Below are 27438 nucleotides of genomic sequence, written 5' to 3' on the forward strand. Positions count from 1 at the left end.
TTCCTAGTCGGGGCCCCCCCCCCCCCCCTCCATTTGGGAGATCCTCTTCTCAACCAACTTGATCACCCTTTCTGGTGTTTGAGTCCATCTTTACCCTACTTGTTTAGTTGTAGTTTCCAATTTCCTGTCTATTGCCAAGTTAAGTACAAAATACAGACTGCAGAATGAATTTGCATGTCATTCCAGTAATAGAACAAAAGCAAATGAACACAGAGCTGAAAAAAGAGCAAAGGTTGACTTATAATACTCTTTTGGATCATCAAGACTAGGGCTGTACTGAAGTGCCATAGATGACAAGTTGCACACTCAAGCTGGCTCTGGTTAAAATAAAGACCAGTACCTTTGATTGCTAGAAGCAGAAAATTTGACAAAGAAGGTTACCGCGCTAAGCCAATGATTACACCTCCTACCAGGACCATAGAATTTGATGATTCAAACACTGCAAAAAGCTTCAACAGCCAGACTTTTTGGTACTCCAGGACATGGGTCACCAAGTTTAGCCATGGTGATAGGAATGGAACATCCTGACTTGCCAACACACCCCTGCATAGTCATTCAAAATTGTCAGATCAAACATATGAGAAAATGGACTTTGGCTTAACTCAAACCCAAAAGCTAGCTCGTGAAGGAAACAAGAATCAATAGGTCTGGCTGTGATACAAGAATCGATAGGTTTGGCTGTGATACCATGCGAAGAAAATTGAACAGTAAGTTTAGCTCAATCCCAAAAGCTACCTCATGAGATGAGGATTGTCCAAGGCAAAATAAGGAGATCAAAATCCATCCCCTCAACCAATGTGGGATCTGATAATTCTTTGATAGTTCAAGCCTTGATGAACAGCACTTTGAGTAGTATATGGGGATTTTCAGAAGTTATCACCAATATATGTAGAAACAAATGAAGAAATGCTAGTAATATTACCTGATGAACTATGGATAACACATCCAAATGGCAACTCCCTTTAATGAATGCTCCACAATCTCCTGTAGGAGTTCCAAAGCTAGCAAAGTTAACTGCAGCGATAGTCCATCCTTGATCACAATTCAGTTGCAATGAAGGTTCTTGAGACGTAAGATCTTTGTTTGGCTTCCAAGTATCAACAGGTGGAGGATCTGACTCAGATACATGAGCACAAATTTTTTGCCCAGATCGCGTTGAGAAAGATATCTTTGAAGGGTCACCACCAAGCTCTTCATGTAGCACAAGCAGGTTCTTTCCAGGCTTTAACCAACTGCGCGGTACATGGTACCTATATGAAGGCTTAATGGTTAGTACTCAGTGAAATCAATTTGCAAGGAGGATCATGACAATGCAAAGCATCAAGAATAAAATACACTAGCCAAAGCTATCTACTCACAACACTTGAGCAGGTTGACCACATTTCTTCAAACATTTCCATGAATCATAAGCTCCTCTGTAGTCACAATTATCAGAACAGCCTGTTGAGGGTGAACGATAAGAAGACCAGTATCTCCCTATATGCTCTCCATTTACCCATGCCTGACCTTTACCCATACTGGACAGATTTAGCGATACAGGGCCTCTTCCTTCTGGAGGAGAAAAGCTAGTCTGGAAACAAGATATCCAAGAATCAAGACAAGAATACAACAGATGCAACAAATTATCTTAGCACCAGCATTGACATTAACTGCCACTCTATTGCTAGAAAGGTACTTCTTTCTTTTGTTGTCTGAAGAAAGGTACCTAAATGATAAGCAATTGACATAAAACAAGTGAACCAAGCAATTCTACACACCTTGTACCATATCAAACTCTGATTTGTTGGGACAGAACTCCCCTGAATCCACAGTGAACTATTTGCAAGACTAACTTTATCAAGTCCAAGATACTCACCTTCTAGTCCTACCTGAAAATAAGTGAAGTCTCATGTTATCCTTGTGATCTTACAACAACAAATCATAACCTTCTGAAGTTACAGAGGCTAAAACAAAACACTCCAACACTCCCAAGAGAATCCGGAAAAAGAAAAGGAAGTCTGCAACCAACATCTATTCTGTCCTTAGCAAGCTTGTTTTTGTAAGGTTAATCCAACTATTACCTTTTTATCTTTAGGTTGCAGTAGAGTGCTGACCTATCTAGGATGCTAGAAGAACTCAGTTATCAGAAGCTAACTTTATAGAATTTCTTCCTGTTAAGTACAACTGTTTGTTTGTACTGAACTTCAAAGTGTTCTTAGAGGTAATCATATTGAGTGTACTTTTGACATGCATCTGGTGGATATTTTATAACAATAGTTATGCTGCTTCATTATGCCTTTCCACAAAGCTCTTTAATGTTCTTGTTACTTCCTTTGTCGCTTTTCATATTACCTAGTTTGGTTTAAGAACTCAGAGAGTTTCTTTTTGGCATTTGAATTACTTGTACTCTTAATTTTATAGTTAGGAATGTGAAATCATATTTAAACAAGAAAAACAAAGACTGCATGAAATGGACATAATAAAAAGGATTTGTTTGTCACATCAAGAACCTGGTAGATCCATTCTGTAGAAGAAAAATTCTTGGAATTCTTCAAATCGCTGAAGATAACAGAAGATACCCCTGCTCCAGAGATGTCAAACCATGGTCCATAGTTCTAGAGAATCACATGATAAATGAGTAAGAAACAATTTAATCAAAGTGGAAGCAGTAACATTCATGATTGAAAATAACTTCAATAATATGTGCTTCAACATGCAAAGCATTGGAAAAGCCTATTTTACTGCGATGGACTTACCTGCAAACCAACCATCATGCTCAATATGTCCACTGTATTGCTTCCTTTCTTAAGATGGATTTTTTTACTTAGCACAAAGCTTGCATCATCATGATTTCCATAGCCAAATCCTAAAGAAGGCACCAAATCAGCTATCTTAGCACTTCTCTTAGTCTTAAGGAATGTTCAAGGTAAAAACTGAAGCATATTAGTCTTCTTCTTGGATCCGTTGAGTTGTGTGAACTGCCTCATCTAGAGCTTAATCTATCATATAGGGGACACTGAATTTCTTCTTTTCAAGGGCCTAGCACATGATAAGTTTCTTATAAAGGGTGGTAGTGAGATTTGAACTAGGACTTTTACTTGCTGTAATACCATGTTGAGTTGTATGAATTGCTTCATCAAAAAACTTAATCTATCAGAAAATTACACTTTTACGTTGTTGTTATGATCACATTGGAATTTCTGTCTAAGTTATTAAACACGGTTAAAGAAGTATACATTAGATGAGATAGTTACCTACTGGTTTCTTGTTTACAAAAACAAGAGCTGCATGTCCTAAACTTCGAATAATTAACTGCAGTTCTTTTGCTTTTCTCTTCTTAATGTTCTCCTCCACATTTATTCTGGCAAGATAAAGAAAAAGCAACTTAGAGATATTTCATCAATGAAGTACCAAGGTGGGATATGGCCTTTATTTTCTCATGGAAGCCAAATATTAGCAGCTTCAGATCAGCTTCTTCCGTAAAGAAATGTAACATAACAATGACAAGTGAAGGAAAAATAATTCACCTTGTTGTATACCAAAGGAAATCACTGGTATCCTTTGTTGTATTTATCTGCTCTAGTATGCGAGGTGATGCAAAGGAATGATTATTCGCGATACCAACTTTTTCTTTGTACCAGCCCCAAGGATCTGACTCCATCGAATTTTCAATTGTAACTGTGTTGTGAGTAAATGCTGTACTTCCTGTCGTTTTTTGTGAAACAACCTTTTTTCATTATGAGTAAAGGTAAAAAGAAATGTTAGATAGCAGTAGCAAAAATTGAGGCAAAATAGACTTCAGTAAAGCTTCTTAAGAAGGAGTTATTCTTTCATAGTTTCATGTAATAAGAAAAAATAGATATTTTATGCATTTCTAATGGAACAGACATGGAAATCTATCATTGCTCGTACAATGCCATTATAGCATCTAAAATCATAGAGGGGATCCTCCAAACAGATCAAATCTGAAAGTTGAGTAGGACTGCAGTACCTTCGCCGTGTTGAATATGACATTCTTACAGTCTGGAAGGATGCTAACAGACCAAGCAGGAAGAAAATATGACTTCCCATTAAATGTAACATTTGCATCTGAACTGTTACCATAGTTAGCAAGGAAGGCTGCACAGTCATTGGAGCTTTTGTAATATACATGTGCCTGTTAGACATTTCTGATGAGTCAAAATTTAAAGAACAAGTGACATTGGTCCAACATTAAAGAATATAGTTACTCAGGCTGACAAAAAAGCTAATTCAGATATCTAATGATGAAAAATAAGATATCTAGCATGCAGGAGGTGTTAGAGAATCCCATGTCGGTTAAGGGTATGAGCTGAAGTTTTCTTATACGAACTTAGACAATCCTCACCTTTTATCTAGCTTCTTGGGATGAGTTAGGCATCAGGTACACTTTCTTCACGATTTTTAGATTCAAATTTCTGTGTTATCTACCTCTAATCCTATTAACAGCTGAAATCTGGATCGAAGACATATCACTATGTGTCATTTACCTCAAGTTTCAGACCAAGGGACAAATGAGTTGGATCTGCATTGACCAAATACTCTTCACAGTGTTTTATTGCCCTGTGTAAGTCGCGTAGGTGACCCCACTTTGGCTGACTTATGAAACCTGTATCAAGTACGTTCGATTAGATTAGAAGAACCTTAAGACAGCAGCTTCAGGAGATGCTTAAATAGATTAAATGTTTCCTCTTATAGTTAAGATATCATACCATACTCATCTATGGGGGCATCATAGTCGTAGCTTGTTGCTACTAGAGGACCTCCTGCTGTTCGACCAAAATTGGTGCCACCAAAATACTAAACAAAATAGATGGCATAACTAATCCCAGAAGTAACAAGATCAAGAACAACATGTGAATATTAACATGCATTTACCATGTAATAGTTTTGAAATGTACCACCAGTTTCAAAAAAACGTGCAACAGCAAAAGCTAAGTCTTCAACAGGTCGATAAGGAACAGGATAACCAAATGCAAGGAACCTGCAAAACAAAACAACACCTTGCAAGTGATGAAGGAAAAGAACATGTCATGAGTCAGAGCTCCTGATGATAATAAAAAGGAAGAAGATTTACCATCCAACGTAGTTTTCTGTCCACATCTTTGGCTTGGATGGGGAATTTGGAGTGAAGCGATCACAATAGAATCCATTACATGTGTTTATCTGCATAATCAACATGTTTGCAGTTATCAATTCACTAATTTAAGTGTCCTTTCACTGTTGATTTAAGAAGCAAAACTATCAATGGTAACATCAGCAGGAAGTTTAGTTCAAGAGGGTCTTGAGATGACTGCATTTTGTAACATATTAACATCCTATAGCTAACAACATGCTTCTGATATACTGAAAATGAATACCATAAACACTTACAACTGAATCAGGTGCATCTGCTTGTGCACACATCACCCAAGGGACAGTCGTATTAAGATTAACAGCAGTTTCTGCAGCCCATTTTACATATAGCTCTCCACTGATTCCATATGCCCACTCAACATTTCCATACTCATTTTCTACCTGTTAAGAGGATAGATCACTGATTAACACAAAAAGAGGGACAACTAGAATTGAAAAAGATGAAGGTGAACTATCAAGTAATAAGATCGTACAATCCAGGAAGAAGATCTGAACTACCACAAAGACATCCATCATCACAAAATTGGTAACAAGAAGAGGTTACATGGTGAACTATCAAAAAAGAAGAGAGGATTAAACAACCTGAGCCAGAATAATTGGACCTCCTTGTGTAGCGAAGAGATTCTCATCCTTCATAAGATTAACAATCTTGGCAAGAAAGAGTTTCATTTCATTCTGCATTGAAAAAAATTCAGGTTTCTTCAACTATTGAACATTTAATAGGACCAAATAATTGAAAAGAAACAGAAAATTGAGAAGAGAACATGGTAATTTTAGATAGTTATCCTCCAAAGCAAAACATGATTGCTGGTCAACACTTTCCTTAAAAAGTTCATTTGTTGTTCGAAACTGTATTCCAGGGATAAAATGTAGCCACATAGGGAAGCCCCTGCTCAGAGAACAGGACGGAGATATTAAGACGAAAAGTTAAGACCCTGTTATGATGTACATGATAAAAATAAGAAAATGAGTTTGCTGTGATGAACTAACCCATAGTTCCATTCAGCACAGGCATATGGACCAATACGGAGATGCACGTATAGGCCAGCTTCTTGTACTGTCTTCACAAACCGTACAAGGTCAAACCTGCCTTCAAAGTAGTACTGCAAGAGTAGGAAGTGATAACTACAATTGACACTGCTCTCTCTATGTCTTAACAAATAATTGCATTGCCCCAAATGAGGTAAAACAACTTCCTATGTGCTAAATTGATAGATAAATGCCAACTAGTGAGCATCGTAAGGGAGACCAATCAAACTCGCGTAAAAACACAAAATTGAAATGACTTCATACCTCTCCTTTGACAGGTTCGTGATAATTCCAGAAAACATAACTCTCTATCACATCCAATCCGCCTTCCTTAGCCTTTCTAATGATCTCTGGCCATATCTACATTCAAAAAGAGAACCCCTTTATAATCCATGTTACATATTGTCAAACTGAAAATCAAGAAGAAAAGAGAACACCCCACATTGCCATATAAGAAGAAAACACTCACTTCAGGTGTAGTTCTGGGATAATGTATTGATCCTGATTGCAAAATTCTCCTCTTTCCATCAATTACCAATGCCTTGTGATCATAACTAACTGTCGTCGACGCCCCTCTTTCAAAAACTAAAAGTATAAACAAAATTATTACCAACAACAATTTCTTGCTTTCCATAGTTCAGCTAGATGGTCACATAAACAAGAATAGAGCAGTGACTTTATAACATCCAATAATACTTTTGGACCAATAATTGTTGTAAGGATGATTTTTGTCCTTAGTATGTGTTGTTACTGAAAAAAGGTGAATCTTTATTAGTTTTCTCCCCATAATTTTTTGTACTATAAGTTTGGAGTTATTGAGGTGATGATGGCTATGTATTACCAAGATTATATTCAAGTGATGTCTCTCTAGCTAAGTTGCGCGGAATCTTCACTTTCGATGCCGCACCCATATCGGATTCTCCAAAAATACACTACTTTTGACGAATCCGACACGCACCCCTTGACATTTTAGAAGAGTCCGAGCAAAATTTCTCTCTAGTACTGATTAAAATTTCAAGAGCTAGCTTTCAAAATATGAAACAAATAGAAATGTCAAAATTCAAGAAGCTAATATATATAAGGTAGATTGAATCAGACAAAATGGGGGACCAAATAGGTAAAAAGTTGAAGGTGTATATATTCACAATTTTACATATTATGATTGTCATCTTAACAATGCATTAATTATGTATGTAAATAAATATGTTATTTAAGCTTCACTTCCTCTCTTTAGTACCTACACAACCTAATAATTACGCTGACATGTTTGTTTGCAGTAATTACAAGTGTACTGCTTAGTTGTGCACGTGTAATTATAAGGTTATATTGAATTTTAAAAATTAAAATTAATTATTTAAAATTAAAAATTTATATTAGACAAATAAGGACCTTTATAAATGATATTAAGTTGAGTATTTAAGATATATATTTTCTTTTGAAAATATATAAATTAATAAACATATGTTTATAAATAATATTTATAAAAAATAATTGATTTATATTTTTCAGTTTAGTATATTTTAATTAAATTAATCATAGAAATTAAAAGTACAAAATTTCTATGAACAACATGAAATGCATGTTTGACCAAAAAAATATATTATAAATATCATGTCATAAAATTATAAAACATTTGGCGAAAGGATAATCTATCAAGTTTAACTTAAAAAAATAGCTACATATATAAAATATCGAGTACTCCTAAAACAAATGAAATTGAAAATACAACATAAGTTCTAAATTCAAAATAATTTTTTTAACATAATACTGTTATGTCAAATTTCAACATAACATACATAAATATGATTTAAAATAAAAGGAAAACGTAAGTCCATAACTTTTTTCAACAATGAATTCTACTTTAATTTAAAAACTAGAATACTAATAAAATTACACTAATTTTTTTTATAGATAATACGAAAAATTGCATGGAATCACATGAAGTAAAGGCTAAGAATAAGAAGGAAATGAAATATAAATAATATAAAGTAAAAAATATATTTTTAGAAAACATTAGATAATAAAAATTAAAAAGAATTTAAAATAATAAAAATAAAAATACATTCAAACGAAAAAAATAAAAAAATAGAAATAAAAGGAAGAAATTTAAAAGTAATCAGCTTATAATTACATCATGTAATTACCAACAATTCACAGCCCCCCTTGTAAATTGGAGAGTGTAATTACCTCTGTCAATTACTATCTGCTAATCAGGTAATTAAATGGCCAATCAAACAGGAAAGATAATGCAATTACATCCAATTACACCAAATCCAATTACCAGGGTGACTTTCCAAATAGGCCCTAAAAGATTATTTATGTATTCTCAAATGAATTCTTAAATTTGAGATATACATAGATAATACTATCTCCAACCCATCTCTATTTTACTCTCCATTCTCTATATTTGGAGAGTAAAATAGAGAATGGACACTCCAACCCAACTCTATATCACCCTCTATTCTTCATATTTAGAGAGGTGAATAGTAGTTCTCCAAATTTGAAGAACTACTATTCACACTCTCTATTTCACTTTTTGAATATTTTATTATTATTTCTATTACTTTCTAATTAACATATTATTTTACATATAATGCCATTAATTAAATATCTACTATTCATACTTCTTTTAAATGTAATATAATATTTTAAAAAATATATTATTTAATATATACTACTTTCATCCCAAATTAATAGTATTTTTTTTTTCCGTCGATAATATAATTTGATTTTATTATTAGTTTTCACTATAAAGAATACACAAAATTAAAATGATAAGATGAAAAATTTAATTTAAAAATACAACACATAATATGATAATTAAAATACAAGATAACAGTACAATACATAACATAATAATTTAAATGTAAAATAAAATACAATACATAACATAATAATTAATTCGCGATGAAACAAGAATCATGCCGAAAAGATGTTGAATGTGCATTCGGAGTTTTATAATCACGTTTTGCAATTTTTGCAGGATTGTCACGTTTTTGGAGAAAGAAAGTGCTACATGATATAATGACTACATGCATTATACTGCACAACATGATAATTGAGGATCAACGTGATCTTAATACACCAATTCAAGATGTTGTAGAGGCTCCAACTCCAACGACATAAATGGTGGTAGATGAAAATCTCCGATTTAAACAACTTCTAGCTAGACATAAAAAATTAAGGACAAAAATGCTCATTTTGAACTCCGTAATGCATTAATAGAGAATTTATGGGAGCAACGTAATAATTTTGAAAATTGAGTGTTTATGTAATTGTATTTCACTTTTATTTGGATTTGTATGTTATATAGTATTTTCTTCCAATTTATGTTATTTAAAATTTAGAATAAAATATAATTTTATATTAAATAAAAAAATAAAAAATGATATCACATGAAAATTATATAAAGTAATTATTGGGAAAAAGAAATAAAGGATTTATACTATGAAATAAGAAAATAAGAATGAAATAGAAATAATAATATAATATTGAGGAGAGAGAAAAAAATTCATTTTTAGAGAGTAAAATAAAAAATTGGGTTGGAGTTGGTTGTATGAAAAAATAGAGAACTCTATAGTTGGAGAGTAAAATAGAGTGTAGGGTTGGAGATGCCCCTTACCTTTTACTTGTTATGTTGTTATTCTTTTTATTGTCTTCTTCTTCGTATTTGAATTTGTTGCACTTACGCGATGGTGTTTTGAGAACAATCTCTCTATCCTTACAAGGTAGTGGTAAAATTTACGTATGTTCTACTATTCCCAAACCTCACTTGTGGGATTTCATCGAATATGTTATTGTTGTTGAGTTCTAAAATTTGTTTGATTACTAAAAAAATTAAATCAATTTCAGTTTACAATTAAAAAAATATTTTATCAATGACGCTTTTTTTTTTTGTGTAAAAATATATTCATTTGTTTTATAGATAAGTTCATAATATAAAAAAATAAAATAAGTATCATAATATTGAAGAAGTAAGAAAGTAAAAATGATAAGAGTGATATAAAAGCTAAAATATGTATTTAAAAAAGTCAATTAAAATAAAACACAAAAAATATCTATTTGTAAAAAAACTTTTTTTTATCAAGTAAAAAGATTATAGAAATAATATTTACCCATTTATTTCATTTCAAGTTATAATAAATAAAATCAAAGTAGAAAGTAAAAATATCAACAGAAATACCGCGTGTAAAACGCGTATTTATACTCCATTCTTGAAATTAATATAATATTGAACGCGTATTTGTACTCCATTCTTGAAATCAAATTATATATAAGTGCCAAATCCATAGTTCAATAATACTTGATGCCAAGTGCACTCACTAAGTAGAAATTAGAAAGCAAATTTACTATTAGATTCACAATACTCCGCACGAATTTGTTGTCACTCATCTTCATTCTTGATTTATTTTACTGTAAGTAGTGCAAGAATTTCCACAAACACTCAATTTCTTTGTTTATAACTTTAATTACTGCTTGATTCCTTCTTTGTTTTTGTGTTTTGGGTGTGCTTGATGATAACTTCTCTACCATCTTCTTCCCCTCTTACTTGGTTTATGCGGATCTTGATTCTTCTATGATAAATTTATGGTGCCCTAGAAGTCAAAAGGATATGGGTATTTTTTGCATTTATTCAATTTGCTGTGTATTGATTTGGGTTGTTTTTTGTTTTTTCAAGAAAACATTTTATTTTGATTCCCCAATTGTAAAATCTGTATTTTTAACTAAAAATTCAACATGTCCCTTGAATCTTGATTTAAAATCAAGTTCTTGTTAAATTTCCGGTTCCTTAGAAGTCAAAAGGATATGGGTATTTTTTGTATTTATTCAATTTGCTGTGTATTGGTTTGGGTTGTTTCTTGTTTTTCAAGAGAACTTTTAATTTTGATTCCCCATATGTAAAATCTGTAATTTTTAACAAAAAATTCAATATGCCCCTTGAATCTTGATTTTAAATCAAATTGGTGGATAGATATCAAGCTCAAGTTTTCTCAAATTTGATATTCTTCTGAAGAGTTGTATGTTGATAAATTTGTGTGCGGTTCTCCTCCTAGCATGGCCTTGAACTAGCAATATTGAGAATAGGTCTAGTTGAAAAATGCAGTCAGTTGAAAAATTGGTGAATACCAGTATAAAGATCTTCGGTATTTGATTTGCAGGAGGAGCTCTGTCTTATGTTCTTGCAAGACTTGGTAAAATATGGACTTCGCTAGTATGGACCGTGCACAACTCACTATGGTGGGATCAGGGTTTTCTGCTTTGCTTTCAATGCATTTCACAATACAGCTCTTGTCACAACACCTGTTCTTCTGGAAAAACCCAAAGGAGCAAAAGGCAATAATCATGATTATATGTATGGCTCCACTTTATGCCATTGACTCGTTTGTGGGTTTGTTAGATATTCGTGGAAGCAAAACATTTTTCATGTTTCTAGACTCAGTTAAAGAATGCTACGAGGCTGTGGTAAGTTGCTACCGTGTGATGGACATGCCTTTGTTATTGGTGCATACACTGTCCACTAGTATGCTTTCTAGTTTGACAGAAGAAATAAAGCAAAACATGTTTCATTTGATGTTGTTTTTTTCAGGCAATTGCCAAATTTTTGGCTTTGATGTATAGTTATTTGAATATATCCATCAGCAAAAACATTGTGCCTGATGAAATCAAGGGGAGGGAAATTCATCATTCCTTTCCAATGACTCTATTTCAGGTGTGATTATACTTATGTTTTAGCTTTCCTCTCAATATGTGCCAGATGATTATGCATTCAATGTATTTATAACTGATATCAAAATTAGTCTCCCTACCCCACAAAGGTAGGGGTAAGGTTTGTGTACATCCTACCCCCTCCCCAAACCCCACTTGTGGGATTACGCTAGGTATGTTGTTGTAACCGTTGCGTTTGAATCTAGCCACTATTGGACTTTCCCCCTTTAGTGTTTACTGTGTAATAATATCATTTTGAAGAATTTTAGGGGCAAGGGAAAGTCCATCCCCCAGTATATTTCTTTTTGTTCTGAAGCACAGGACTTCTAGTCGTCTAAGATAGACAACCAAGCTATTTGAGTTATTACCCTAATGTAACCAATTAATAATTATGACTCTATATCCTAAAGAAATTATATTAATCAGATCCTGTCTAAGTGCAGATACAATTGTTTAAACTTAGAGTTAAAGTGCTTGTTCTTTCATATTCGGATGACTTGGAGGCTTGGCTTACTAACACTTACATAAGTTTTCTTATAATCTGGGTGATGTGAGATATTAGGTTGAAGTTTGTCTTCCTAATTTTGTCAGTTGTTTAATTGAGCTTATGCCTTTCTTACTCTATTTTACTAGAACGATTGATAAAGTAGTATTAGAATGGTGGATTGTCACCATGCATCTAATGTTCTTCCTGCCAATTGCAGCCCCGCACTGCTCGCTTAGATCACCGGACACTGAAACTTCTCAAGCATTGGACATGGCAGTTTGTCATCATCCGTCCAGCATGCTCTATCTTGATGATCATGTTACAGATTCTTGGGTTGTATCCGAGTTGGCTCAGCTGGACATTTACCATCATTCTCAATATTTCATTCTCAGTGGCCATGTACTCCTTGGTTGTTTTCTACCATGTTTTCTCAAAGGAACTGCAGCCACACAAACCACTTTCAAAGTTCATCTGCATCAAAGGGATAGTTTTCTTCAGCTTTTGGCAGGTAGAGACTCCAACTCATCTCCTCTGCCCCCGCCCCCCAAACCCAGAAATAAGCAACTGTTTGTTTTACATAAATGTGTGTTTTGCCAACTCTCTTGATTCATTCAATTTGATCAAAAAGGAGAGAAAAAGGTGAAAACCAGGGAAAAAAATGAAGTTACTTGGTATTTGACTACTACGATTTTTCTTCTCCTATGCTTCATCAATTCTATTTTACTTCTTACATTTCCTTTGCTTATACTTCATCAATTCATTGTCATTGTTGTCTTATTTTCTTCTTGAATCTGTAAAGCTTCCTCTCGTCTTCAGCTTCTTTTTCTATTTTCTTTTAGAATTATTTTTTCTTAGTATGTGAGTCATTTGGTTCTACTATGAAGTGAGGGATTGTTGGCTCGTGGGTCAAATGATGCACTTTGCAAACTCCTTTCATTGATTGAATTTGAGCAGTAAAAAAGAGAAAAAGAGAAAGCAGAGGGAAAAATAGGATCATTTGGTATTAGACTAAAATTATCCTTTGTCTATGCTTCATCAAATCATTTTCGTTGTCTCTTCTTAAATTTCTCGAATTTGTAATGGTTCCTCCTCTACAACTTCTATTTCTGTTATTCTTCTTAATTTACTCTTTTTTTTCTTTTTATTCCAAGTATGCGAGTAATTTTCTTCTACTATTCTAAACTCTCTTGATTTCTTGTTTCTTTTTTTTTAATCAAAAAGGGTGGGGGAAATAGGATCATTTGGTATTCAACTACTAAGATTATTCTCATCAATTCATTATTGTTGTTGGCTTCTTTTCTTGAATTTGTAACAGTTCCTCTTCTATAACCTTGATTTCTATTCTTCTTACTTTACATTTTATTTCTAAGTATGTCAAAAGCGATGGGTTGTTGGCTAGAGGGTGCAAAGATGCACTTTGCATAAATGTGCGCTTTAGAATCATTTCTGCAACCCATCGCTTCTCACATAGTCGAATTTGTAATTGTTCCTTCCTCCTCTACAACTTCTGTTTTTTTTCCTAATCTACTTTTTTTTTCTTCTATTTATTTCAAGTGTGTGAGTAAATTTCTTCTACTATGAAGCAAATGGTTGTTGGCTCATGGAGAAGCAATGCACTTTGCAAACATGTTCACTTTTCAAACTCGCTTGATTTGTTGTTTTTTCATCAAAAAGGATGGAAATAAAGAGAAGCAACGGGGAAAGTAGGATCATTTGGTACTCGACTACTAAGATTACTCTCATCAATACATTATTGTTGTTGTGTTCTTTTCTTGAATTTGTCACACTACCTCTTCTATAACTTTGATTCTACTCTTCTTACTGAACATTTTATTCCAAGTATGTGAGTCATCTACTTTTACTATGAAGCGATAGGTTGTTGGCTCGTGGGTGCGAAGATGCACTATGGAGATATGTGCACTTTACGAATTCTCTTGTTTTTTTCAATTTGATTAGAAAGTAAGACAAAAAGAGAAAATGGAGGTTTATGGTCATTTTGTATTTGACTACTACGATTATTCCTTGCCCATGCTTCATCAATTCATTGTCGTTTTTGTCTTCTTTTCTTCTTGAATCCGTAAAGCTTCCTCTTCCACAACATCTTTTTCTATTTATTTTTTTCCTGAATTATGTGATTCATTTGCATCTACTATGAAGTTAGGGGTTGTTGGCGGGTGAAGCTATGCACTTCGCAGAAATGTTCACTTTGGACTTGTCTTTCTGCTTTGTTACTACAGTAGCTGGAGCAATTGACGGTTAATCAACTAACATTGAACATTAATTTGATTATCATGGTTATCTTTTTGTGGCATTATAGAATTTAATGATAATTATTTTATGTTAAGATCGACGGTCCTGTCAGCGATGGCTTTCTTTGCTTTTCACTTTTTAAAGCGTTATTTTAAAGAAAGGATGAAAATATTTGTAATCTATAGAGGCAGCATAAGGTTATAGTAGCCCTACTCCCAAGGGCATGATTGACTGGTTGAGGTGTATGAGTAGCGAGGTTTGAATACCTGGTACGAAGCGTAAAACCAAATCCAAAATATGTCAAGTCTTTCGAGTTTTGATTTATAACTAGTAATAGAAGTCCCCTAATGGGTTTGTCGTTACATGTATTGAAATGGAGCCAAATTAAGGGATTTCTATTACTAATTATAAATCAAAAGACTTGACTTATTTTAGATTTGGTTTTACCACGTGTAAGTTTCTGCTAATTTTGACCAACAACCAATACTTATTAAGTTCCTCTGATGCTGTTTCCTCACTGCGTCTTTGTGGGAGTGGTATGGGCAGGGGCATAGATTTTGCTTATTTGCAGGGATGGGAACATCTTCATTTGGTTTTGCCTCATGCCAAACCTTTTACTACTATCCTCTACATCTGTGTGCAAACCTGTAATGGAACCAAAACACACCAAGGGACACTGAACTATCTATGCACTTCTAGGTTTATCTGTAGCTTGGGAAAATGATTTCTATATGGAGGACTCGGTTTCATTATTTTGACAACAAGATGTCAAAATCTGTGTTGCTCGGACTCTTCAAAATTGTCGCGCGTGTCGGATTCTCCAAAAGTAGTGTATTTTTGGTAATCTGACACGGGTGCAACATCGAAAGTGAATAGTCCATGCAACTTAGGTCAAGATGATTGAGACGTAGAAGAGCGCACAGATGGGTTCTGCGGTTGGGCTCACATTTTATCTGACCAAACAAGTGAAAATTAAAGGTCTTTAATATGTCTGCCTCCAACCTCCTCTAAAAGGTTATGCCATTAGGAGTAGATAGCTGTTATTCTTTTACAATCATCTCCTCTGAAGTTTGATTGGTGGATGGATATCCGTTGTGTGAGTTTGAGGCATGAAATCACTGTAATGAACTGGTTATAGGATAATATAAATGAATCCTGTTAGTTGCCGCGGGGAAGCGTGATGTAAAGGTTAGGCTCACGTCACGAGTTCAAACCCTGCCGCAGAACAACAACAAGGTATTTAAGTGGAGAAAGGTAGAGAGCAGATCCATTATCCACTGAGTTTCAAATCACGGGCCACTGACTCTTGGGATTTCTAGGTTATCAAAAAAAAAAAAAGGTGTCCTGCTAGCCAACAATCATCATCAAGCAAAGGATACAAAAATACCACCATTAAAATATTGAATCCTGTTTAGATCCTCTTGACTTGCATGCCATTACTATTGAAATTCTTTCAACTTCTCAAAGAGGAGGTATTGGTTTCTTTGTTGTGTTGTTTCTGTGAGGAAGCCTCTCTCCGTTCGATGCTTTGCTTGACTGAGATATGTTTTAACCTCCACTGGTGCAATAAACTATTCATCTCTGAATTTTGCAGGGGTTGCTGGTTAAAATTCTAGTCTCGTGGGGAATTATCAAATCTCACCATTTTTGGTTGGATGTGGAGCACCTTCAGGAAGCCATTCAGAATGTTTTAATTTGTGTGGAGATGGTTTTCTTTTCTGTTATGCAGCAATATGCATACCATGTGGCTCCTTACAGTGGTGATGTCGAAGCAAAGTTGAAACTGAAAAAGGATGACTAAGTTGATGCACAAGACATTGGTGTGAATAGACACTTCCTCTGTGATCTTGCATTTACCACTAGTAACAGTGTGTAATGCAAGTTTTTGTTGTTGTGTAACCTATTGATACGATTCAGAGAGGTCTTAAGATAATTAATTTTCATGTGTTAGTTAGCAAAGAAGATAGAAATTTCTATCATTTTCTCTGACAACCAGTTTTACTCATTTGTGGTTGGACTTCTTCTAGTTGCATCAGAGTAATTTTTCTTCACGAGAGGCTGGTGCCCCTGCCGGCACCTGCAACAAGCTTGATTGCAACTTTGCAAGTATACATTTTCTTAATTATCGTGAGAATATCATGACTATGGTCTGAGAATGCTCTAATCTAGCAGTATTTGTATCCTAGCCACAATGATGAATCTTGATAATTGATACTTTCCTATGGGGAACAAGCTAGGCTCAAGGTCATGCCTTTTCTACCATGGCACATCAATGTTGAGTGCCAGGAAAAGGCACGACCTTGAGCTTCACAACGTGTTAAAGAATGAATATCAATATTTGATACTTCTCCCTTCCACCATGCTCTACTATTTGCATGTCGAGTTCCTATGCTGGAGACGGTACAACTCTTGCATACCCATTGTCGATCACTTTGTGATAAACTCTTTCCATGTTAAGTTTCACATGGTTTGAAGTGTTTTAACAGTTCGCATCAGGGAACATGCATGGGAGCATTCTAAAATATCTGACCATCTATGATCTTGAGCAACTATCACCAACCAAAAAAGTGAGAAAGGAGAACCCAGTTACAAGTTTATCATGACATTGCAGTTAAATGCTTCCAAAGTGTAATTCAACCAAGCGCAAAAAAAAAGAAAATGCACAGCTGAAGCACATTGCAAAATCTCCGAGTATAAGAACAGTTTGGAGAAAAAAGAAGTGAAATATAGAACACTGGGTGTCTGCTTACAATTTAATCGAACAAGGTGAAAGAACTGCAACTTCTATATCCTCAACCACAATCCATGTTGGAAGGCCAGGGCGGAAAAAAGAGATTGAAATAACGAAAACAATTTACAACATAAACTTCATTCGTGCATGACATTGACAGAGGAAAATGCAAGAACTGATTCTCCAACTAACTTGTCTTGTGGAATATCATAACTTGACAGAAAGTTACATGTCCCTCTGTTAGTAACTATTGGTACAACCTCAACCAAAGAAAACCATCTAAGAAGAAAACCTGTCTTACAGAGGTAAAGACTAGCATTGACCAACACATGCATTCATAGCTTGGTCCCTCTAACCAACCGATAGTGAAGATGTTATCCTCACAATAAATGCAGACAGAAATGGCTGCTCAAAAACTAGTCCCTGCAAACACCAGAGATGAGGTTAGCATGTCTGTTGAACACCAGGAATAAGAAAAGTGAATCTGCCTCAAAATACAAAGCACACATGTACAAACAAGACGCAACACAATAAGGAGAAGGCGAGAAGCGAACTGAAAATACAGTTATCCTCCTCCAGAGCAAGAGAACGATAGATCTAATTGATATTCTGGATGAGAAATCTATCTACTGATAACAGACCCCCCTCCCCCCAAATAGAGGCCATTCATCCCAATAACAGATATTCATTAATGACAGAAAACAGCACGAGTGGAAGTGCTTTAACCCTCTCTTGTTGGGAGTAAGTTAGAATGTATCATCTCTCAAGGGATTGACAAGAAGATACATTTAAGGAAGGAAACTGACAAAAGTCTCAAAAACATTAATTGGAAGTTGAACTGCACCTATCTCCCAAGGAATTGCTAAGAAGAGACAGTTACAGAAACTGACAGACGATTTCATAAACAAACTTTAGAAGGGACCTTTCACTTCAAATTGCTGTGGAAGTGAAAAAAAAATCTGTGACAAGTCAGTGAAGATGCTATGCTTCCTTAAAATTTGGTTCTTTTTGTTTTTCAGAAGTCATGAATTTAACACTGATCCATTAAAGGTATGATGCTTTTTTCTTTTTGAAATTGGATTAAGTTGCAGTTGTCATTTGAGGATTTGAAAATCCTAATTCAAAGTCTTAAATGTTTTAATTGCAATGCCAGACAATCAAGTGATGAGGCAGATTGTCACTTCCTGGACCTTTTGCTACTAGTTTCTTCCCTAGCATCCCCCCTTCATTCCCCTTCCATGACAGCAGGCATTGAAAAAAGAAGAAAAAATGCATAAAATTCATTTTTTTCCCAGTCAGTGAAAAAATCCACAGAATTCATCTTATCCTTTTTTTTTCCCTTTCTATTCTCAATATATTCATCTTTGCTCTTGATTCAAAAACAAGCTCATCAAGTCACAAAACGAAGTGCAAATGCTGTAACAAAAAATTGCAGAAAAGTACCAAAGATTGCTTAGTGCTTCAAGAGCACATCTTCGTGAAGATAGACGTAAATGAAGAGAGATACTATATGTAACGTGAAAAACTAATTAACAAATACAATATATAAGCAATGCAAGAAAAGTAAAAAGTTAAGAAATGTGTGATGTGAAGAATAATCACTTTGGAGGCAGATAATTAAGGTAAACACGGAGAGCTAAATCACTGGCATACCAAGGTCCCTAACACTTCACATTGCAACATACACAAGCAAGTTGGGGGAAGTCTTCAGTAAACACACTCATTTCATGGTTGAGAATGGAGAATTTATAAAACTTTGGGACGATAAATGGCTGGGAACAGCATTTTGCAGGAACATATTCCAGGACTCTACCAATTAACTGAACAGTCCCAAGCATCAATCATAAACTGTTGGCAAGGAAACTCTAGGAGATAAACATTTAGAAGGAATATCCTAGACCAGGAGGTAAATGAGCTAAGTTCCTTATTGGACAGTTGACATGGATTCTCCATTTTCTTCTGAAAGACGTAATGGCATGGAGTTGTCGTAAAAATGGTATTTTTTCTGTCAAAAATCATGCTATACTAATCTTTGGAGCAGTAGTAATATCGCTGAAGTGTTGTCTTTAGGAAACAAGTTTGGAAGGTGAAAAATCCAACAAAGATAGCCTGCTTCAGCTAGTTAGCTATTTTAGAAGCCTGTCTATCCCAAGAAAACCTCACCAAAAGAGGATTGTGCTCTGCAACAGGTGTTATGTGCTACCCAAGAATCTGAAAACATCAGCCACCTTCTACTTCACTATCAAGTTGCCAAAGACATCTGGAGTATGCTTTTGAATCTTTTTGGGGTTAGTTAAGTAATGCCCTACACTTTTAAGGAAGCTTGTGCTAGCTGGGGGATCTGGAGAGTTGGCAATCAGTGAAGATGATACAGCATATGGTTCCACCCTGCATCTTTTGGTGTATTTGGAAGGATAGAAATTTAGATGTTTTGAAGGAGTCACTACACTCCCATATACGTGCTAAAGGCTAGATGTCTAAAACTCTTTTTTGTTGTTGTGGCTTCTTTATTTTTTTTTTGGAAAATAGGTAATGAGAGTACTTCATCCGTGGATCAAGGTAGGAGTGACAGATTCAGTGGCAATTCCAATCGACACATAAGTTTCAGATCACACTAAAGCTAATTAAATCCTAAATATGGTATCAGATAAGTGGATATACAAGGAGAGCATTTTTCACTATCAATGTCACAGCTACTTTAACAACTAAATTCTACGACGGGACAGAGCAATAAAAGATCAACCTACATAAACATAATTCTTAAAGCAAGGATCATAAAGCTTACCAGTATTTGATCAAACCATCCCAACCACAAGTAGCAACTTTACTTTGTTCCAGAGGATGCCACTCTGCACCAATACAGACCCCGTCATGACACTTGAGAGTTCTGAAGACCTTACACGATTTCCAATCCCAAAACCAGCATCTGCCTTCACCATCTCCTGAGAAGACAAACCGTCCATCAGGTGAGAAATTGACCTGGCAGGCATAACCAGCGACAATGTGTCCAGCAAATCTTTTCTTTTTATTCAGCTGAAATCTCTCTCGCGTACTATAAATAAGAATCTGGTTATCCAAACTTTGTGCTGCAATCCAATTCCCATTTGGATGGGGAGAAATAGATGGCATGGAATGCATATGGGGTTCACTTATATACTTGATAACAACCGGAATACCATATTCCCAAACACGTAGTGATTTATCATCACTAGAGGTCACAAACCTCCTATTATTATCCACAAAGGTAATTGTATTAACTGCCCCCAGATGTTGATCGTACTCTTGTGTAATCTGTCCACTGTTTATATCCCACTGCACAATCTTCTTATCACTCATACCGGCCAAAAGTACATTCTGCTTATCCTCATCAGGATTAAGCCTCACCACATAGGGTATCTTACCTGTCGTGAAGGTTTGAATTACTTGTCCTGTTTCTGTATCCCAATACTTAATGTACTTATCATATCCAGCTGTCAAAAACTTCGACCCGTCATTGCTAAACCAAATATCCCTCACTGCCTTTGTATGCCCCATGTAAGTCCTCATACATTTTCCAGAATTGTAAACATCCCAAATCTTCACCTTTGTATCCATCCCAGCTGACAAAATCAAATGACCATGCTTAGGGAAAAACCTAATAGCCGAAACCCCTTTCGTGTGTCCACTCCAAGTATGAACTAATCTCTTTGGTATATAACAATGATCATTAGCAGCCTTTGCATCCTTCGGTGGAGCAATCCAAGACCTGCCCTGATAATCCTTTTCCTCTTTACCATGAAATGTGCTCTTTTCAACCATAGGCTCCGCCTTATCTTTATCACCACCTCTTTCTTCACCCTTCTTCTTAGCATACTCTTCAGCATACTTTTTCTGCTCCTCAGATAATTCCACTTGCAACCCTTCTTTCTTTCCAGCCCATGGACTCTTCCTGTTCTTCATCAACCATGTGTCTGTGGACGGATTTTCAACTTCCGTCATATCCACGTCCTGCTCATCACCCTCCTCCTCCTCCATTTTTTCCTTCTTTTTCTCTAACTTCCTCTTCTTCTGTTCATGCTGTGGTATGTTATACACAGAAATTGCATCACATTCCTTCATTTTTTCCAAATCACCGATGTAGCTATTTTCAGAGGGATCAACAGCATACCCATACTTCTGAAAAGTATTGTACTGCTCGTCAAATACAAAGGGTTCAATGGACGCGTCCTCAACGAACCCTAGCTTGTGATTTCTGAGTCCTTGAGCTAACCCGTCCTTTGCGTACGGGTGAGCTGGACCGCAAATTGGTGCCCATAGTTGTTCGTATGTCGGGTTGAATCCAACAAGGTGCTGGGTCGGATCAAGGGGTTTGGATTGAGCTCTGGCAGCTTCGCCGGCGACTGTTAGGGCTAGCATGGTGTCGTCGACTTTAGGGGCGGCGGATTTAGAAGGAAGCATTCGGATTGGGGAAGAATCCGGCGAAGATTGGGAATTAGGGTTAGCGATTCCATCGTCCTCGGCGTAGGATCGCAATAGGTCCATTAGGGATTTACAGATACTGTGAAAATCGGAAATATTGAGTAATAATCAAAGTGTTGTAGCTGAGACTATATTTTCCCAAAATCTAGACAACGATGATGAAATTGTCCCTTATATAATGAAAAAAAAAAGACTTTTTTAATTATTACTTATACTTTTATTGATTTTGTAAATTTTTAAAAAATTCCAAAAAATTAAATTAAATTCTCCTTTATAACTAAACAATTATTTATTTTGAAAGTAAAAATAAAGCCTTAATCCGTGAATTATTTTACTTTACTACTCCCTCCATCTCTATTTACTTGTCAAATATTTTCTAATTTGATTTCCCCTTTTTACTTGTCATTTTTGACAATCAAGAAACAATAATTCTCTTAATATGTGTGTCAAATCAAAATTTGACAAGTAAAAAAAAACAAAAGAAATATTATATAGAAGCGGCTAGAAACTTACAATTGTTCAATAACATGTCGGCTTCTAGTCTAAACAAGTTAGCATGATTGTATGAATTCTTAGCAACCACATTCATAAGTAACATTATGAACAAAATTACTATGCTTAGTTCAAGTTGAGGTAAGAGTTGGATGTTTTGAACAAAGTTGAAGGGAGAAAAATAATGTTCACCTATATATACTAATTAGTTTCTGAATATATGTGTTGCACGTGTTATTCAATATCAATTGCATCATAGAAAATAATCTTAAATTGTTTGCTTAACTTCTTAACTTTGTTTTCTATCAACTCAATGATTAAATTCAAAACTAAAGATCTATTGAACTTTAGTAAAAAGGACAATGAAAATAATTAAGCAATATTGTCTTTCATCTATAAAAACAGTAATCATAATAAACTATAAAGAAAGAACCAATTAATGAAAATAATAAAACCAATGTACCAGAGAAACCAATTATCTAAGCTTTTTGAAGCGCTTTCCTTTGAAGTTTTTGTGATAATTTTTAGTAGAAATTTCAATTATTTTTATGTTGTCGAGATAAATACTCTATCGAGTGGTAAAATTACATTAACACTCTAATTTATCAATATTCACAATCATGATAAAATTCAAAACAAAAAAATGTTGAACCTTGGTAAAAAGTGACATGGAACAATATTTTAGAAAGTAGTGAAGGATTATGCTATATGTTATGTGGAGCTTCAACTGGAAAATAGCCTATAGGTACAGTATAAGCCAAGAGTTTGATGTACTGATAACCCAAGTGTCAAATTGTAAAAAGCCTAACAAAGCTTTTGGCTGTGCTGCTTATTGACACAATTTTCAGTTCCTGCCTCATACCTGTTACAGAAGATAAAGGACAAGTGGTTAGAAAATATATACTTATGAATCAATGAAACATTTAGAATGAATTATAGTAGTTGAGTCATAATACACAGGAACTAATTGAAGTATCACTAGCAGTAGCAGATATCAAAACTGAAGCAGCATTTCTTCTTAGGAAACCAATAGTCATGTTATGCAACATCATTTTAAGACCTGTAGAGGACCACCTTGCACGCACAACCACCAAGGCAATTTAGTGAGACATAAGACCGGTACCTAGAAAAGGAATACTGAGCATGTATCACAGTGTCAATTGCATGTCATAGACAAGTTATTTTACCTCTTGCAGTACCTTTGAACCTTCATAAGAAAATAGCCGAGAAGCATTTGCAAAGCTTATCTCAGCAAGTTCTTCTTTTGTCAGCTCAAGTAGTGATGCAACATAGGAGAGTACATGGTGAATGTTTGCAGGATGGTTATGGATTTCTTCTGCCTGTTGTTCATTGCCTTTGTCCTCCTCCGGTGATTTCTCAGATGGATTTCCATCATTAATTCCTCCACTTGATGTTCCATCAGCTGATGAAGCTTCCTTCTCGATCAAATATAGAGAATCTGGATTGCTCAATTTTGGCAAAGCCTCTGGTGCATCTGTCTCCAACAAGATCCTGTCCTTAGGAATTGACTTCAACATTTTCTTTGCCTTGCTTTCCTTCATGGACATAAGGAACCCAGAGAAGGAGAAGTAAGCACCAAGCTTAGCAAATTCAGGAACCATTTCGGCAGAGCCGAGGTAAGAGTGCAGGATGAAACCAGCAGGAACAGGCCCCGCGGATTTTAATAAATCAAGAAGATCCCCGAAAGCACGAACACAGTGTATGGATGCTGGTCTTTCCAACTCTTTGGCAAGTTGAAGCTGCTGTCGACAGACATCCACCTGATCAGCGAAATCAATCTTCCTTCCAAATGAACCTTTATCTAAACCAATCTCTCCAACTGCAGCAGCAGGAGTAGACTCCAAAAATCCTCTCAAAGTTTTCAGCCAATTAGGAGTCCTCTCAGTTATAAACCAGGGATGGAGCCCAAAGTTTGGAACAATAGAAGGGTAGCGTTCACTCATTTCCTTGACCAAATGCCAATCTTTCTCTGACAAGCCATTGACAGCAAAATGGACAACTCCTGTTTCAGTCGTGGTCTTAATAATTTTTGGGACCATATTAAGGATCCTTGGATCTTGGAGGTGACAATGAGAATCAAAGAGTTTAATCATTATGGGTCTTGAAACTGCCAGACTCTTCTCTTCTCTTGATACACTCTAAGTTGGTATTATACTGCTTTTTCCTTGAACGAACCCTTAATGACAGCTCATGTGCTGGAGAAAGATAATGGAAACTGGAAGATGCTACACTGTCTCGCAACTGTATGATAGAAAAAGGTGTAGCTAGTTTGTGTATGTATGACAAACAAATGACTAAAGGGAATCTGCACAAATCAAAAGCTGAAAATAAAATGAAGTACCAGTAACCACTCAGAAGTCCAACAATTTCATAATACAACTCAAAAATCCAAATCCGTAAACCCATAAGAACACCACATTCAAGTTGGTCTGCCTTATTAAACCTGACTGCATGAGCACAGCAAAATGAGAGTAACGCTTAGAGTTAAAGAAAAATGACTTTCAAACAGGATTTGTGTTACTTAGGAATTCTAATCATATTTGAATTGAAACAAATATGATTATGCCAAAAATGAGAGTTCATACACAAGGCTACATTCAACATACATCTCTACAACCAATTTTTTAGTCTTGAACCTCAAATAGGAGTGTAGACTATAAAACCAGTGAAACCGCAGTATGGTGAACCTGCAACTCAGGTGCTCAGACTGTTAGACATTGGGTATCAGCTTGAAGTAATTTATCTCAATGTTACCACTGGGTGGGCTGAATCGAAATGAAAAACATGACTAAACTATTTCATTTTCCAATTCGATGGTTTAAATTCATCATCAATAAATCAGGCTCCATTCTGAAACGACTCTTCCTCTTCTTTCAACCAAGGTAGCCATTCTTCCTATTTCTAATTCCAGACAAAGTAAAAGTATTTCTTATTGATCTAAACACCAGAAAGAAGAAAACAAACCAATGAGAACAAGCAGAGAGAAGTAAGCAAGTTACAAACTGGATAAATAAACAGGTAATATAAGTAGGAAAACAGCCCCCAAGGCCTAGCTCAAGTGGCAAAAGGTGGAGGATTTGTGGCTTAGGTCGCAGGTTCAAGCCCCACACCATGCAAAGCAAAGCCCAGTATTTAAGTGGAGAAGGGTAGAGGGGCGGGCCCATTATCCACCGAGTTTAGAAGGCTGTGATTGGTCCAAAGGGCGGGTCACAGACAGATTTCTCGGTTATCAAAAAAAAAAAATATAAGTAGGAAAACAAAATAAAGAGGACCAACAGCCAACCTATAGATAAACAATTTTCGCTAGAAGTTTACACAAACACTATAAAAATGTCACTAGATGCAGCTCCTTTTTTTTGTTTTTATTTATTTATGTTACTAAGAAAGACACTCATTTATGGCAGAAGAGTTTCACAGAGATCTAAGGATTACTAAACAGAGAACACAAGTCATACATTCACTCTATTTATCATCAGTTCATCACTATTGTTCACAAGTCATACATTCACTCTATTTATCATCAGTTCATCACTATTGTTTTAGTTTTTTGTATCATCAGTTCATCACTATTGTTAGTTCTATTTATCATCAGTTCATCACTATTGTTAGTTTCAAGGGTCTATCAGAAACCGTCTCTCTACGCAGGGATAAGGTCCGCATACATCCTACCCTCACCAGATTCCACTTATCGGATTACAGGAAATCAGATACAATCTTAATTTCCCTCTTATTTAGGGTTAAAAAAAACTTAGTGAAAGCTTAAAGATGTGTTTACAACTTTTCAAACACCATTCTCCAAAGGCATAATTTTGCAAAAAGATACCCAACAAGCGCTTTCTTATACCCATCACCATCTTCCTACCTGTTACATATGTTCTGATTGATAAAGATTGAATTTTTCAAACACCCATTCACTCCAATTACAAGAAATTTTCATTTTTCAAGCAATAGTCTCCATAAATTTTCTTGGAATGAATAATTAAGTACCTGGAATATGAGCTCTGAAATTCCAGTACACCAAAAAAGAGAAGCTTTCTCAATCCCCTTCACACTCAAAATTCCCAGGGACAGCTCGAACCACATCTATTTCCTAGGGTTAACCATAGTTAGATATTAGGGATAAAAATTAAAATTATTTTTTCTCCTAATTGAGATTTGGAAGAGAAAAAAAAAAGGCTTCCTTTTTCTAATTTTATTTGGTCACATACATACGTTTACGTAAAATTTTCACAATTACCTAGTTTGACACAAAACAGATTTTCCCAAACTCTTTTTCCCCCTTTTGACTTCCTACTCCAACTACAACAACGAAAATCTAATCTTATATAAATTAAGCCGTCCAGACGTCTGAGACATTATTATTCTTCAAATCTTCTTTCAATAATATTCTCAACAAAAACGAATTAACATCTCTTATTCAAATATATTTTTATCATCATGTCTTCTTCAACAAAGTTCTTAACTCTAAAGACTTGCGATGGTCACAAGCTATCAAGAATATGGTTGAAGACGATTGTGTTTCAAACATCATTCCCTTGCCTAATGTTCATAGCAAAACAATGATCAAAGTGATCGAATACTGGAAGAAACATTCAGAAGAAAGCGTCTCCAAAGACATGTTGATAGATTTTGACAAGGCTTTCGTGAATGTGCACCACTCGATTTTGTACGATCTTATTTTAGCTGCTAATTTTCTTAACGATAAAGAGATATTGGATATGATGTGTCAAGAAGTTGCCGATAGGGTTAAAGGAAAAACACCAGAAGAAATACGTAAAGAATTTGATATCAAGAATGATTTTACTCCAGAGGAAGACGAGAAGATTCGTAAAGAGAATGCTTGGGGCTTTTGAATGATTTTATAACACTGGTGTTATTTTTAATTTTTTGTTCTTTTTTAATTTTAGAATCGGAACGATCTAGTTAGTTATATCCTATTTTATTTAGTTCTATCTTCTGTTGTTCTTTTTTATATAATTGTTGTTTGGTTTTTATTGATTTATAAATTATGTTGAAAAGAAATTAGAGCTATTTATATAAAATTTGAAAAAAAACGATTGAAAGATAAATTTGATATCCCAAAAAGAAATATTCAAATTTATTTTTTTAATAATTTTGAGTTATTTTCATT

The 27438-nt window shown here is 35.0% G+C and overlaps 5 protein-coding genes across 15 annotated transcripts; 2 read left to right on the top strand and 3 right to left on the bottom strand.

Annotated features, from left to right (window-relative positions):
- Positions 1–160: 160 nt before the first annotated feature.
- Positions 161–6941, bottom strand: LOC102584609 (beta-galactosidase 8-like). The gene is made up of 19 exons (XM_006347042.2): positions 6632–6941; positions 6427–6522; positions 6124–6236; positions 5956–6022; positions 5716–5808; positions 5371–5514; positions 5075–5163; positions 4876–4981; positions 4710–4797; positions 4488–4606; positions 3971–4135; positions 3507–3706; positions 3234–3340; positions 2736–2845; positions 2490–2594; positions 1758–1868; positions 1359–1570; positions 923–1250; positions 161–543 (listed from the first exon to the last, which is right to left on the bottom strand). The coding sequence occupies exons 1-19, from the start codon at positions 6794–6796 to the stop codon at positions 433–435; spliced, it is 2529 nt and encodes an 842-aa protein (XP_006347104.1). The 5' UTR covers positions 6797–6941; the 3' UTR covers positions 161–432.
- A 3496-nt stretch (positions 6942–10437) lies between these two features.
- LOC102584929 (transmembrane protein 184C) lies at positions 10438–16761 on the top strand. 2 transcript variants are annotated; one of them, XM_006347043.2, is made up of 5 exons: positions 10438–10577; positions 11322–11625; positions 11750–11872; positions 12573–12863; positions 16200–16761. In XM_006347043.2, the coding sequence occupies exons 2-5, from the start codon at positions 11362–11364 to the stop codon at positions 16404–16406; spliced, it is 885 nt and encodes a 294-aa protein (XP_006347105.1). In that variant the 5' UTR covers positions 10438–10577; positions 11322–11361; the 3' UTR covers positions 16407–16761. The 2 variants fall into 2 exon arrangements, with proteins under 2 accessions (XP_006347105.1, XP_006347106.1); XM_006347044.2 differs by lacking the exon at positions 10438–10577 and adding an exon at positions 10609–10778.
- Positions 16762–17297: 536 nt separating this feature from the next.
- On the bottom strand, positions 17298–21957 carry LOC102585703 (pre-mRNA-processing factor 17-like). 2 transcript variants are annotated; one of them, XM_006347046.2, is made up of 2 exons: positions 20122–21957; positions 17298–17759 (listed from the first exon to the last, which is right to left on the bottom strand). In XM_006347046.2, exons 1-2 carry the CDS (start codon positions 21855–21857, stop codon positions 17753–17755), a joined length of 1743 nt encoding a protein of 580 aa, XP_006347108.1. In that variant the 5' UTR covers positions 21858–21957; the 3' UTR covers positions 17298–17752. The 2 variants fall into 2 exon arrangements, with proteins under 2 accessions (XP_006347108.1, XP_006347109.1); XM_006347047.2 differs by lacking the exon at positions 17298–17759 and having other exon boundaries at positions 20118–21957.
- A 905-nt stretch (positions 21958–22862) lies between these two features.
- On the bottom strand, positions 22863–26448 carry LOC102586263 (uncharacterized deoxyribonuclease YabD). Of its 9 annotated transcripts, none has more exons than XM_015308681.1 (4): positions 26295–26448; positions 23486–24548; positions 23361–23409; positions 22863–23148 (listed from the first exon to the last, which is right to left on the bottom strand). In XM_015308681.1, exons 2-4 carry the CDS (start codon positions 24398–24400, stop codon positions 23075–23077), a joined length of 1038 nt encoding a protein of 345 aa, XP_015164167.1. In that variant the 5' UTR covers positions 24401–24548; positions 26295–26448; the 3' UTR covers positions 22863–23074. The 9 variants fall into 9 exon arrangements, with proteins under 9 accessions (XP_015164167.1, XP_015164164.1, XP_015164165.1 ...); XM_015308678.1 differs by having other exon boundaries at positions 23486–24612; XM_015308679.1 differs by having other exon boundaries at positions 23486–24628.
- Positions 26449–26806: 358 nt separating this feature from the next.
- LOC107060591 (SKP1-like protein 11) lies at positions 26807–27160 on the top strand. Its single transcript, XM_015308631.1, has one exon. It carries the CDS (start codon positions 26807–26809, stop codon positions 27158–27160), a length of 354 nt encoding a protein of 117 aa, XP_015164117.1.
- Positions 27161–27438: the final 278 nt, after the last annotated feature.

This window comes from Solanum tuberosum, unplaced genomic scaffold (genome assembly GCF_000226075.1).
Source record: "Solanum tuberosum cultivar DM 1-3 516 R44 unplaced genomic scaffold, SolTub_3.0 scf00083, whole genome shotgun sequence".
In the NCBI taxonomy this organism is placed as follows: domain Eukaryota; kingdom Viridiplantae; phylum Streptophyta; class Magnoliopsida; order Solanales; family Solanaceae; genus Solanum; species Solanum tuberosum.

Coding starts and splice junctions, on each gene's coding strand:
- LOC102584609 (XM_006347042.2), bottom strand. CDS start 6,796: ATGGAAAGCAAGAAATTGTTGTTGGTAATAATTTTGTTTATACTTTTA. Junction 6,237..6,426: donor ACGAACCTGTCAAAGGAGAG/GTATGAAGTCAT, acceptor CTACTCTTGCAG/TACTACTTTGAAGGCAGGTT. Junction 2,595..2,735: donor GCATGATGGTTGGTTTGCAG/GTAAGTCCATCG, acceptor GTGATTCTCTAG/AACTATGGACCATGGTTTGA.
- LOC102584929 (XM_006347043.2), top strand. CDS start 11,362: ATGGACTTCGCTAGTATGGACCGTGCACAACTCACTATGGTGGGATCA. Junction 11,626..11,749: donor AAGAATGCTACGAGGCTGTG/GTAAGTTGCTAC, acceptor TGTTTTTTTCAG/GCAATTGCCAAATTTTTGGC. Junction 11,873..12,572: donor TTCCAATGACTCTATTTCAG/GTGTGATTATAC, acceptor TGCCAATTGCAG/CCCCGCACTGCTCGCTTAGA.
- LOC102585703 (XM_006347046.2), bottom strand. CDS start 21,857: ATGGACCTATTGCGATCCTACGCCGAGGACGATGGAATCGCTAACCCT.
- LOC102586263 (XM_015308681.1), bottom strand. CDS start 24,400: ATGATTAAACTCTTTGATTCTCATTGTCACCTCCAAGATCCAAGGATC. Junction 23,410..23,485: donor TTTCTTATGAAGGTTCAAAG/GTACTGCAAGAG, acceptor TTCCTTTTCTAG/GTACCGGTCTTATGTCTCAC. Junction 23,149..23,360: donor TTGGTGGTTGTGCGTGCAAG/GTGGTCCTCTAC, acceptor CTTCTGTAACAG/GTATGAGGCAGGAACTGAAA.
- LOC107060591 (XM_015308631.1), top strand. CDS start 26,807: ATGGTTGAAGACGATTGTGTTTCAAACATCATTCCCTTGCCTAATGTT.